This window comes from Chanodichthys erythropterus, chromosome 9 (genome assembly GCF_024489055.1).
Source record: "Chanodichthys erythropterus isolate Z2021 chromosome 9, ASM2448905v1, whole genome shotgun sequence".
Taxonomy (NCBI): Eukaryota; Metazoa; Chordata; class Actinopteri; order Cypriniformes; family Xenocyprididae; genus Chanodichthys; species Chanodichthys erythropterus.
Window position 1 is genome coordinate 26,999,629 of NC_090229.1, and position 11,200 is coordinate 27,010,828.

Genomic DNA, 11,200 nt, shown 5'->3' on the forward strand with positions numbered 1-11,200 from the left:
GAGCAGGTTACATGTTTTAAGCTATACTGTACTCATTCAGTAAATGCTATATCATGCTATTGTTACCATGTTAGCAAACTGGTAAATTGGCATTTTCTGAATTACAAATCTGATTCCAAAAAAAGTTCGGACACTGTACAAATTGTGAATAAAAACAGAATGCAATGATGTGGAAGTTTCAAATTTCAATATTTTATTCAGAATACAACATAGATGACATATCAAATGTTTAAACTGAGAAAATGTATCATTTTAAGGGAAAAATAAGTAAGTACATTTCATGGCATCAACACATCTCAAAAAAGTTGGGACAAGGCCATGTTTACCACTGTGTGGCATCCCCTCTTTTTATAACAGTCGGCAAACGTCTGGGAACTGAGGAGAGCATATGTTGTTCTAGAACTTGGATATACCTTTCAGCATTGATGGTGCCTTTCCAGATGTGTAAGCTGCCCATGCCACACACACCCATGCAACCCCATACCATCAGAGATGCAGGCTTCTGACCTGAGTGCTGATAACAACTTGGGTTGTCCTTGTCCTCTTTAGTCCGGATGACATGGCATCCCAGTTTTCCAAAAAGAACTTCAAATTTTGATTCATCTGACCACAGAACAGTTTTCCACTTTGCCACTGGGACAAATGAGCCTTGGCCCAGAGAAAACGCCTGCGCTTCTGGATCATGTTTAGATATGGCTTCTTTTTTGACCTATAGAGTTTTAGCCTACAACATCGAATGGCACGGTGGATTGTGTTCAACGACAATGTTTTCTGGAAGTATTCCTGAGCCCATGTTGTGATTTCCATTACAGTAGCATTCCTGTATGTGATGCAGTGCCGTCTAAGGGCCCGAAGATCACGGCATCCAGTATGGTTTTCCGGCCTTGACCCTTAGGCACAGAGATTGTTCCAGATTCTCTGAATATTTGGATTATATTATGCACTGTAGATGATGATAACTTCAAACTCTTTGCAATTTTTCTCTGAGAAACTCCTTTCTGATATTGCTCCACTATTTTTCGCCGCAGCATTGGGGGAATTGTTGATCCTCTGCCCATCTTGACTTCTGAGATACACTGCCACTCTGAGAGGCTCTTTTTATACAAAATCATGTTGCCAATTGACCTAATAAGTTGCAAATTGGCCCTCCAGCTGTTCCTTATATGTACATTTAACTTTTACGGCCCCTTATTGCTACCTGTCCCAACTTTTTTGAAATGTGTAGCTCTCATGAACAATAGAACAATAAAATGTATGAGTTTCGCTAACTCAGTACTTCAAGTTAGGAGCAATTAACATGCATGAGTACTACAAACTCAAAACTTGATAGTTCTTCTTACTTTAAATTGGAATCATCATAACTCAAAAAACTGATGTAACTGATTACCTAAAAATTTGAGTTAGCTTATTTGGGTTTACATTCATTCTTTATACTCTATCATTTTGCATCCATATGCTTTACTGTTATATGTTAAATTAATTATTCAGACTTTGAACATGTTCAAAGAGTGTAACCTGAGACTCTCATCAATGCCATAGATTTTCTGATTAAATGAACACTACATTCATAAAACAGCAGCAGGGCTGTGTGGAATACCCAGAGGTCTCTGTCTCCCAGCGTCCCCTTCCAGTTCAGACAGAGTAAATATTTGTATTGCCCTCAGAAAATGAGAGTGAGAGGATGTAAGCCGGGTATTGATAAAGCCTGAACATACACATTACTTAGCTGCAAGGCAAGCACAACTACTATTTTTCATTAGAAATGAAAATAGAACCAAAACATACATGTAGATTCAGAACAACACTAAAAGTAATTACATACATGCCATGAAAATCATGGGAACAGACTGGGTCAGATACTCCTAGTGATCTGCATGCTATTTCATTAAAGTAAAATTTGAGTTAATCTTTTTTTAAAAAAATATATTCTATTTACATGACCCTGACAAATTAATTTAATTGTTTAAAGTTTAATAAATCAGATTCTTTATTATACGACAATGTAATAACATCATCAAACTGCATGTCTTACATCGTCAAACAGTAAAAAAACAAAAACAAAACTAATTTGTTCAAGATGGTGTGCTGGTTTGATCCATCTGTAAAATTGAATAGACATTAAATTTACTTGAAAACATCTGCTGTCCTCTAGTGGTCACTTTCTGCTGTTGGCCAGGAAGGTTTGAAAAGTTCCCTTAAATTCACTGACTTGTAAAAATATAATTGAAAGCTAGATAAACACCCCACAAGAGCTGCAGTTTTGGAGATGCTCTGATCCAGTCATCTAACCATCACAATTTGGCCCTTGTCAAACTCGCTCAAATCCTTACTCTTGCCCATTTTTCCGGCTTCTAACACATCAACTTTGAGGATAAAATGTTCACTTGCTGCCTAATATATCCCACCAACTAACAGGTGCCGTGATGAAGAGAAAATCAGTGTTTATATACATAAAATAAAAATAAAAGGATATTAGAACATGCATGATTAACATGCATATTGATTATTATAAACAAACAAACAAATAAATCAAACAATTAGTCAGGCCAAAGGAAAGAAAGAAAGAAAGAAAGAAAGAAAGAAAGAAAGAAAGAAAGAAAGAAAGAAAGAAAGAAAGAAAGAAAGAAAGAAAGAAAGAAAGAAAGAAAGAAAGAAAGAAAGAAAGAAAGAAAGAAAGAAAGAAAGAAACCTTGAATAAGGTCATATAGTTTTGACATGTGATAGATAAAAGCATTAATCTTTAGATGTTTAACACACCAGAGTTGGCAAATCAGAAAGCTAACAGTTAGTTTATGAGAAAAACAAACAAACAAACAAACCAAAACCCCTCTTTTCCCTCCAACTGTGTCATTTAATCAGGTCATCAGTGTTTGCAACAAAATAAAGAGGAAAATACACAGCTTACAACTGCAAAGTCATAATTATATATTAAATTAGCCATTGGATAGAAAATGCATAGGCTAATATTATTGTAGGGGTTGTATATACACATAAAATAAAAACAAGAAAAGTTATTAGAGCATGTATTATGATGTCAGTTTTTTAGGCCTAAATAATTTAAATAGGCCTAAATAAATAAAGTGAGTGACAGTGTTCTTTAAATATTACAAATGAACATTTCTCTTGGTGTTGTTTATGTTACATAATATGCATACATTATAGGCAAAAAAATAAAAAATAAAAAAAAAAAAATTAATTACATTTCTAGAATCATACAAAAAAAAAATTAAACAATAGATATAGGGGATACATGTAACAGATCTTTCATATCTTTCAGATCTTTCAGAAGACTATTTTTTGGTCTTGATGCATTTACATATTTTTCCGTTAAAGCATTAGGTACATTCTGCATTTTTTTTTTTTTCGTTTTAGAATAAGGGATGTTTTATACATTTCTTATTTCTTGTAATTGCATTCAATGTGACATAGAATAAAAAAACTGAATAAAAACGAGGGCTTAATAGACAACTTCACTTGAGTCAAGCCCAATGATCTGTATAACGACTCTATAATGTTCTCTATAGCGGTCAATTCCATCGTCGCCTCACAGGAAACGGAAACACCGTGTCACGGCGTAACCATGGTGTGCAATTCCGTTTCCGCTCCAGTCGGGATTTTTGTCCGCTCTGCAGGAATGTGTGGAGATGCTCGCGCTGAGGGAGAGGTAACAGCCGCACCTTCCTGTTGACAGATGAACCCATTAACGGCGGTCCGTGCCTTTGGCTCTCTGCACTGCCACTGAGGGAAGCGGAGACGCACTCGCATCCGTGCAGCTGCAGATCTGTCCATTATCCCACATTCCCGGGCTCGCATGATTGATTGAAGCTGCTCTTCCTCATGGCGAAAAACACCCTGTCCTCACGATTCCGGGGAGTCGACATCGACGAATACGACGAGAATAAATTCGTGGACGACCAGGACGAGGCGGCCGAGCAGCAGGGACCGGACGCCTGTGAGGTGGACGATCTCATCAGACAATATCCTTCAGATGAGCGCTGCTGGAGATGCTCTCTTCACTGTCTTTATCGATTATATATATATATATATATATATATATATATATATATATATATATATATATATATATATATATATATATATATATAGAGAGCCTACCTTATGCTGACAGATCTTAATATTTATTATTATTATCTCTAGAAAACATGCCAGGAAAAAGTTCATCTTGCTTAAGGGCATCCAAATAATATTGTCCTAGTTTAGATGTACCTCATACATTATTTACACACATGATGTGTTTTAAACAGCAGTCAGCTGTCTATGTAGGCATCACTGCACCAGTGGTGTCCAGATATGCTGTCCAGTGTCTTGGTAGACAGCTGACTGATTTAATAATTATGGACCTGTCAAATAGTTTAACAATGAATATATGTAGGTTTATTCAAAATTATGGATTTTGTTTTTGTGTTTGAAGTAACATGGTATTTTGTGGCGTTATTGCTGGTGCTGAATGCTACGGAAGAGGATTAGGGCCAAGCAATAATAAAAAAATAAAACCATCTCAAGATTAAAGTTGTTAAATTTCGAGAAAAAACGTGTTAAATTTCGAGAAAAAAAGTCGAAATAAAATGTTGAGAATAAACTTGTTAAATTACGAGAAAAAGGTAGTTTAAATTATGAGAAAAAAGTTGTTAAATGACTTTTTTTCTCGTAATTTAACGAGTTTATTCTCAACATTTTATCTAGACTTTTTTTCTCTAAATTTAATATTTTTTTTCTCGTAATTTAATGACTTTATTCTCAATATTTTATCATGACTTTTTTTCTTGAAATTTAACACGTTTTTTCTTAAAATTTAACGAGTTTATTCTCAACATTTTATCTCGACTTTTTTCTCGAAATGTAACATTTTTTTTCTCTCGTAATTTATGACTTTATTCTCAACATTTTTCTGGACTTTTTTTCTCGAAATTTAATGAGTTTATTCTCAACATTTTATTTAGACTTTTTTCTCTAAATTTAATGAGTTTTTTTCTTGAAATTTAACAACTTTAATCTCGAGATGGTTTTATTTTTTTATTATTGCTTGGCCCTAATCCTCTTCCATAGAATGCTGATTACTTTCTGTTCTATTAATTTATTATAGCTTTTAATCTGGTTTTATTTCTCATTTATTTGTCTTTCCAATAGTTTAAGTAAGTTGTCACTGATTTTTGAGATTTTTTTTTTTTTTTCAGGTTTTTTTCTAGCTTCATATTAGTTTAAGTAGTTTTTAGCTGTTATACATCAATTATAAATTATTTTTATCATATTATATATAGGTTTAATGTATAGTATAATAATCCTTAAGGACTGCTTCGTTAACACATTGACTGAGAATATTTAAATATTTTAATGCACATATTTTTAACACCGTGCCATTCATTTTAAATTTCCATTAGTGCCATGATTTTTTTTTTTTTTTTTTTCTAATTACATTCATTTTTTTAAAAGCTTTGAATAACCTTGAATGTGACAAGGTCATAGTTTAGTTTTGAAGCGTGATGGATATAAGCATTACTCTTTGGGTGTGTTTTTAAATGACACACCAGAGTTGCCAAATCAGAAAACGAAACGTTATTTAGTTGTTGCTGATAAAAAAATCTCCCCCTCTTTTCCCTCCAACTGTGCGTGATGTCATTTATTTAATCAGGTCATCAGTGTTTGTGACTGGAATGATCCATTTTTGGTGTTCAGAGCAACATTTTTAGACTGCAGGAGCTTTAAAGAGCCTGACGCCTCCTGTACCCTCTCTAATGAAATGAAGTGTCCATGTCATCAGCATGACTATTCTAGTGTTTAAAGGTATCCTTAGGCAACAGGTTATGCATTTTCATTTGATTATTTTTGTTTTAGGGTGGCATCATTTGAGACAGTGTCGAGATGATCAGAATGATGTTTTTATAAACAGAATGATGTTTTTATAGACCACAGAGAAACAGAAAGTTTACATTTTTCTGAGAAATCAGCCCACGGATGATTTATTTATAGTTGTCTCCATTAAGCTTGGATAGAAGAAAGTATTTTAAAATCAACATATTTTATCTTCAGATTTAGACACAAGTTATGATTAGTCAGTGAGACATGTTCAAGCCAATCTTCTGAACACCAGCTTCTCTGTAAACATTTCTAATGCTCATCAAAAAAATGTCAACCATGCTAAAATAAGATTTAGTCTATCTAAGGAATGCTCTTCAGGGTTTTTTGAGAGTGACTGACTGGTTGGTCAGCTTTCCTTAACTAACTGTGATGCACAGGGGACATGATGACAGCATTTCACATCGCCTTGAGGAATCCTCCAATCAACTCCAAGAATCCAGCAGTCAAAGTAAGAGGCAATGCTGTTACTCATACAGTTTGATCTATCACTTTCAGATGTTCAAGGAGACTGTCAGTGTCCCAAATCGAATACTTCCCTACTATATGTGAAAAATGGTAAGTGAATAGTATGTCTGAATACAGAGCATTTAAAGGTGCCGAAGAACATGTTTTCAAAAGTTGTAATATAAGTGAAGTTTCAGCTCAAAATACCCCATAGATTTTTTATTAATTTTTTTAACTGCCTATCATTATAAATGCGCCGATTCAGGGTACGCGGCCCCTTCAAGCTCGCGCTTGCCTTAAACAGCATAAACAAAGTTCACACAGCTAATATAACCCTCAAAATGGATCTTTACAAAGTGTTCGTCATGCAGCATGTCTAATCGCGTAAGTATGGTATTTATTTGGATGTTTACATTTGATTCTGAATGAGTTTGATGGTGCTAACGTGGCTAACGGCTAATGCTACACTGTTGGAGAGATTTATAGAGAATGAAGTTGTGTTTATGAATTATACAGACTGCAAGTGTTTAAAAATGAAAATAGTGACAGCTCTCATCTCCATGAATACAGTAAGAAACGATGGTAACTTTAACCACATTTAACAGTACATTAGCAACATGCTAACGAAACATTTAGAAAGACAATTTACAAATATCACTAAAAATATCATGTTATCATGGATCATGTCAGTTATTATTGCTCCATCTGCCATTTTTCGCTGCTGTTCTTGTTTGCTTACCTAGTCTGATGATTCAGCTGTGCACAGATCCAGACGTTAATACTGGGTGCCCTTGTGTAATGCCTCGATCATGGGCTGGCATATGCAAATATTGGGGGCGTACACCCCGACTGTTACGTAACAGTCGGTGTTATGTTGAGATTTGCCTGTTCTTCGGAGGTCGTTTAAACAAATGAGATTTATATAAGAAGGAGGAAACAATGGAGTTTGAGACTGTTTGTCATTTCCATGTACTGAACTCTTGTTATTCATCTATGCCGAGGTTAATTTAATTTTTGAATCTAGGGCACCTTTAAAAATAAAAGTAGGCAAAAAGTACCTGCATGACCTACTATTTCTGCCAAGATCTTGAAGTGCACATTCGGTGGACACTTTACCATCCCCCGACCAGTATGATGATTTATTACTTGACGGTAACAACATGGATGTAGTTATGTCTGAATTTCATTCATACTACCTATATTAATACTCTATAGAATATATAAATTTTAATGGTCATGAAGTCAATTAAAAATGTAATAGTAGCTACTCAGACAGTATGAAATTGGACACAGTGTGCTATTGGGGGCCTTATTTGTTCACAACAGGTTGTGACAACGATGACATCACTGTGTGCCTTAAATGTGCTGTTCTTTTACCTCGAGGGGTGTGAAATTCAGGCCTCTGGATGCTTTAAAAATATTCCGGGTTCAGTGCAAGTTCAGCTCGCTTAATGGCATTTGCAAAATGTTGGTTACCACAAAAATGAATTTCCACCTGTTTTTCTTTTTCTTCAAAAATGGCTAGATTTGGGCTACACTAAGGCATTTACAATGTTTTTGGTGTGGGAAAAAAAAAAAAAAATTGCTTGCTAACCTTTTCTGTATAAAGCTGTTCACACACAATTACAACTTTATTGCCCTGAATGCCTAAAATGACTATAAAACTGAATTTACAGCTCAGATAGTAGTTTTAACAGAAGAATTAATGTGTGCTTTTACAAAATTATAAGCTTCACATTCCTTCTTTTAAATCCTCCAAAAATTACCATAGTAAGCGCCACACCGTAACTTTTAATTTTTTAACATAACATAAAGGGATGAGTTTTTTATATGAGTGTACAAAAAATTATGCCACAAATGCTGTCAGTTGAGCCTAACTTGTCTTGTACATTAAATATTCCTTTAATAATGTTAAGCGTGATGCACCAAAATTTCAGCAATCAAAAATTTTTTTCCAAAACGGGTAAAAAAAAAAATAGTCTAAATGATTAACCGAAACAGTGATGTGTAATTTCCTCTCCTCTGATGGTGCTTTTTGACAGTGACTGTGTCTATTTTGTTCCCCCAACATGTATAAGGTACAACAAGTAAACCAGAAACTGATGCAGAGAAAACCAAAAATGATGCTGGAGTTGCAATATGTAAAATTTCGAGAGGCAGCTCAGTGTAGGGCTGTCAAACGATTAATCACGATTAATCACATACAAAATAAAAGTTTGAGTTTGCATAATATATGTGTGAGTACTGTGTGTAATTAATATGCATATAAATACACACAAGTTAATGTATATATTTAAGAGAAATGTTATTTATGTACAAAATATTTGTATTTATATATAATATGAATTATAGAAAAATATAAATGAATACATTTACTTGTAAATATTTCTCAAATATATACATGAATGTTTTTGTATTTATATGTACATATAATTACACACAGTACACCCACATATATTAGGCAAACTTAAACTTTTAGTTTGTATGCGATCAATCGCGATTAATCGCTTGACAGCCCAAGCTCAGTGTTGAAGAAATTTACTGCAGCTGGTTTAATTCATCTTCTGAGAACACGACAGCATACCGAGTTCAATTATCCAGTTACCCAAATTTAATTTTCAAAATGTTATTTTCAGTTTTCGTCTAAATGGTGCATCCATAGCTATTAGGGTTGCAAAGAGGCAGAAACTTTCCATGGGAAGCTGGGGAATTTTGGAAATATTCCAAGTTGGAAACTTAATGGGAATTTATGGAAATTAAAGGCAATCAATTAGAAATTTGGGATAATTTATACAAACTGTATCATATACAAACATAAACATTTTGTTTAGCAGACATGCATGGCAATTAATATGAATTTAAAATAAAGTAAATAAAAAAAAATGTAAGACTTTGATTTAATGCGAGTAGAACTTGAATCGATTCTTTCGAAGAACAGGCGAATCTCCACATAACACTGACTGTTACGTAACAGTCGGGGTGTACGCCCCCAATATTTGCATATGACAGCCTATGATGCCAGCCGATGATTGAGGCATTAGACAAGGGCAGCCAGTATTAACGTCTGGATGTGCACAGCTGAATCATCAGACTAGGTAAGTAAGCAAGAACAACAGCGGAAAATTGCAGATGGAGCAATAATAACTGACATGATCCATGATTTCATGATATTTTTAGTGATATTTGTAAATTGTCTTTCTAAATGTTTCGTTAGCATGTTGCTAATGTACTGTTAAATGTGGTTAAAGTTACCATCGTTTCTTACTGTATTCACGGAGACTAGAGCCAGCGCTATTTTCATTTTTAAACACTTGCAGTCTGTATAATTCATAAACACAACTTCATTCTTTATAAATCTCTCCAACAGTGTAGCATTAGCCATTAGCCACGGAGCACAGCCTCAAATTAATTCAGAATCAAATGTAAACAATATAACAGTATAAAATACTCACATAATCTGACGCATACATGCCGCATGCATGACGAACACTTTGTAAAGATCCATTTGAGGGTTATATTAGCTGTGTAAACTTTGTTCAGGCACTGTTTAAGGCAAGCGCGAGCTCCGTGGGCGGAGAGCACGAGATTTAAAGGGGCCGCACAGCATAAATCGGCTCATATTTAATGATGCCCCAAAATAGGCAGTTAAAAAAATTTATAAAAAAAAATATATGGGGTATTTTCAGCTGAAACTTTACAGACACATTCAGGGGACACCTTAGACTTATATTACATCTTGTAAAAAAATGTTCGATGGCACCTCTACATCTGGTCGTCTTAAATAAGATAATGCTGCAAGATGTTTTTTTCCTCAACTACATTTTAGTTCTCTGTTATAGGTTTACTTGCAGTTTTGCAAATTTCCAGTTTATTCCTGTTAATTCCCATATATTCGAATTTAGCTACCCTTCTAGTTATGCATTTAAACGGTCCAAGCGTTTTCTCTTTTACACCACCTACACTTGTTTCTTTTGCTCCCTCCACCTCCTCTCTCAGGAGCGGGCCCAGGCGGTGGTGTTACGAGTGCTGACTGCGTTCAAAAGCAGTGATATTGAGCCGGCAGTGAAGTCTCTGGACAAGAACGGAGTGGATCTGCTGATGAAGTACATCTACAGAGGCTTCGAGAAGCCCTCGGACAACAGCAGCGCCATCCTGCTTCAGTGGCATGAAAAGGTCGGTCTTGGAATAAAGAGGTTTGATCTCTCGTAAGCCTTTTTCTTTTCATCTCACACGTCCGTGTCTATTTTTCTCTTCATATTCTCACTCAGGCTTTCGCTGTGGGGGGTCTGGGGTCGATCGTACGGGTGCTGACTGCAAGAAAATCTGTCTGAGAAGCCGAAAGAAATAAAGAGAGATAACCAGCCACGGGATTTGCTTCTCTTTCTTAAACGTGGACAACTTCCTCTCTCACAACTCAACCTTATCTGGGGGAAAACCACTCTAGTCCAAGCGATTGTTTCACTCAAAAACAGAGATATTGTATGATATTTAATGTAAATTATTGATTCTTCAATATGTTATTACGGAAGACCCGATTCTCGACTAATGAAGGTGAGCGGTTGTGTGACAGTCTGTGAACTGCGACAGAAGGACGATGAGTCTCATGAAGAGACTTTGCTGTATAAGCCCTGAGCAGCAGTTTCAGGGCAGTAAATACTGTGACGAATATGAAAGTTGTATTTGCTTGTTTTACTTAGTTGGCGCTCTCGGATGTGTAGTTCTCATTTCTTTAGTTCAAATTCTCAGTTTTTCTTATTGTACAGAAAGAGGATGATGTTTAATATATTGTATTTAGGTGGTGGATTTATGGTTCAATTCGTAGTGTGGGGTCGGGTCTGGAGGGTTATTGTGAAGTGCCTGGTGCAATAAAGAACATTTA

At 35.2% G+C, this 11,200-nt stretch overlaps 1 protein-coding gene across 1 annotated transcript; it reads left to right on the top strand.

Moving 5' to 3' along the window:
• The first annotated feature begins 3,595 nt into the window (after window positions 1–3,595).
• arpc5la (actin related protein 2/3 complex, subunit 5-like, a) lies at window positions 3,596–11,200 on the top strand. The gene is made up of 4 exons (XM_067393957.1): window positions 3,596–3,977; window positions 6,253–6,325; window positions 10,318–10,494; window positions 10,590–11,200. The coding sequence occupies exons 1-4, from the start codon at window positions 3,838–3,840 to the stop codon at window positions 10,650–10,652; spliced, it is 453 nt and encodes a 150-aa protein (XP_067250058.1). The 5' UTR covers window positions 3,596–3,837; the 3' UTR covers window positions 10,653–11,200.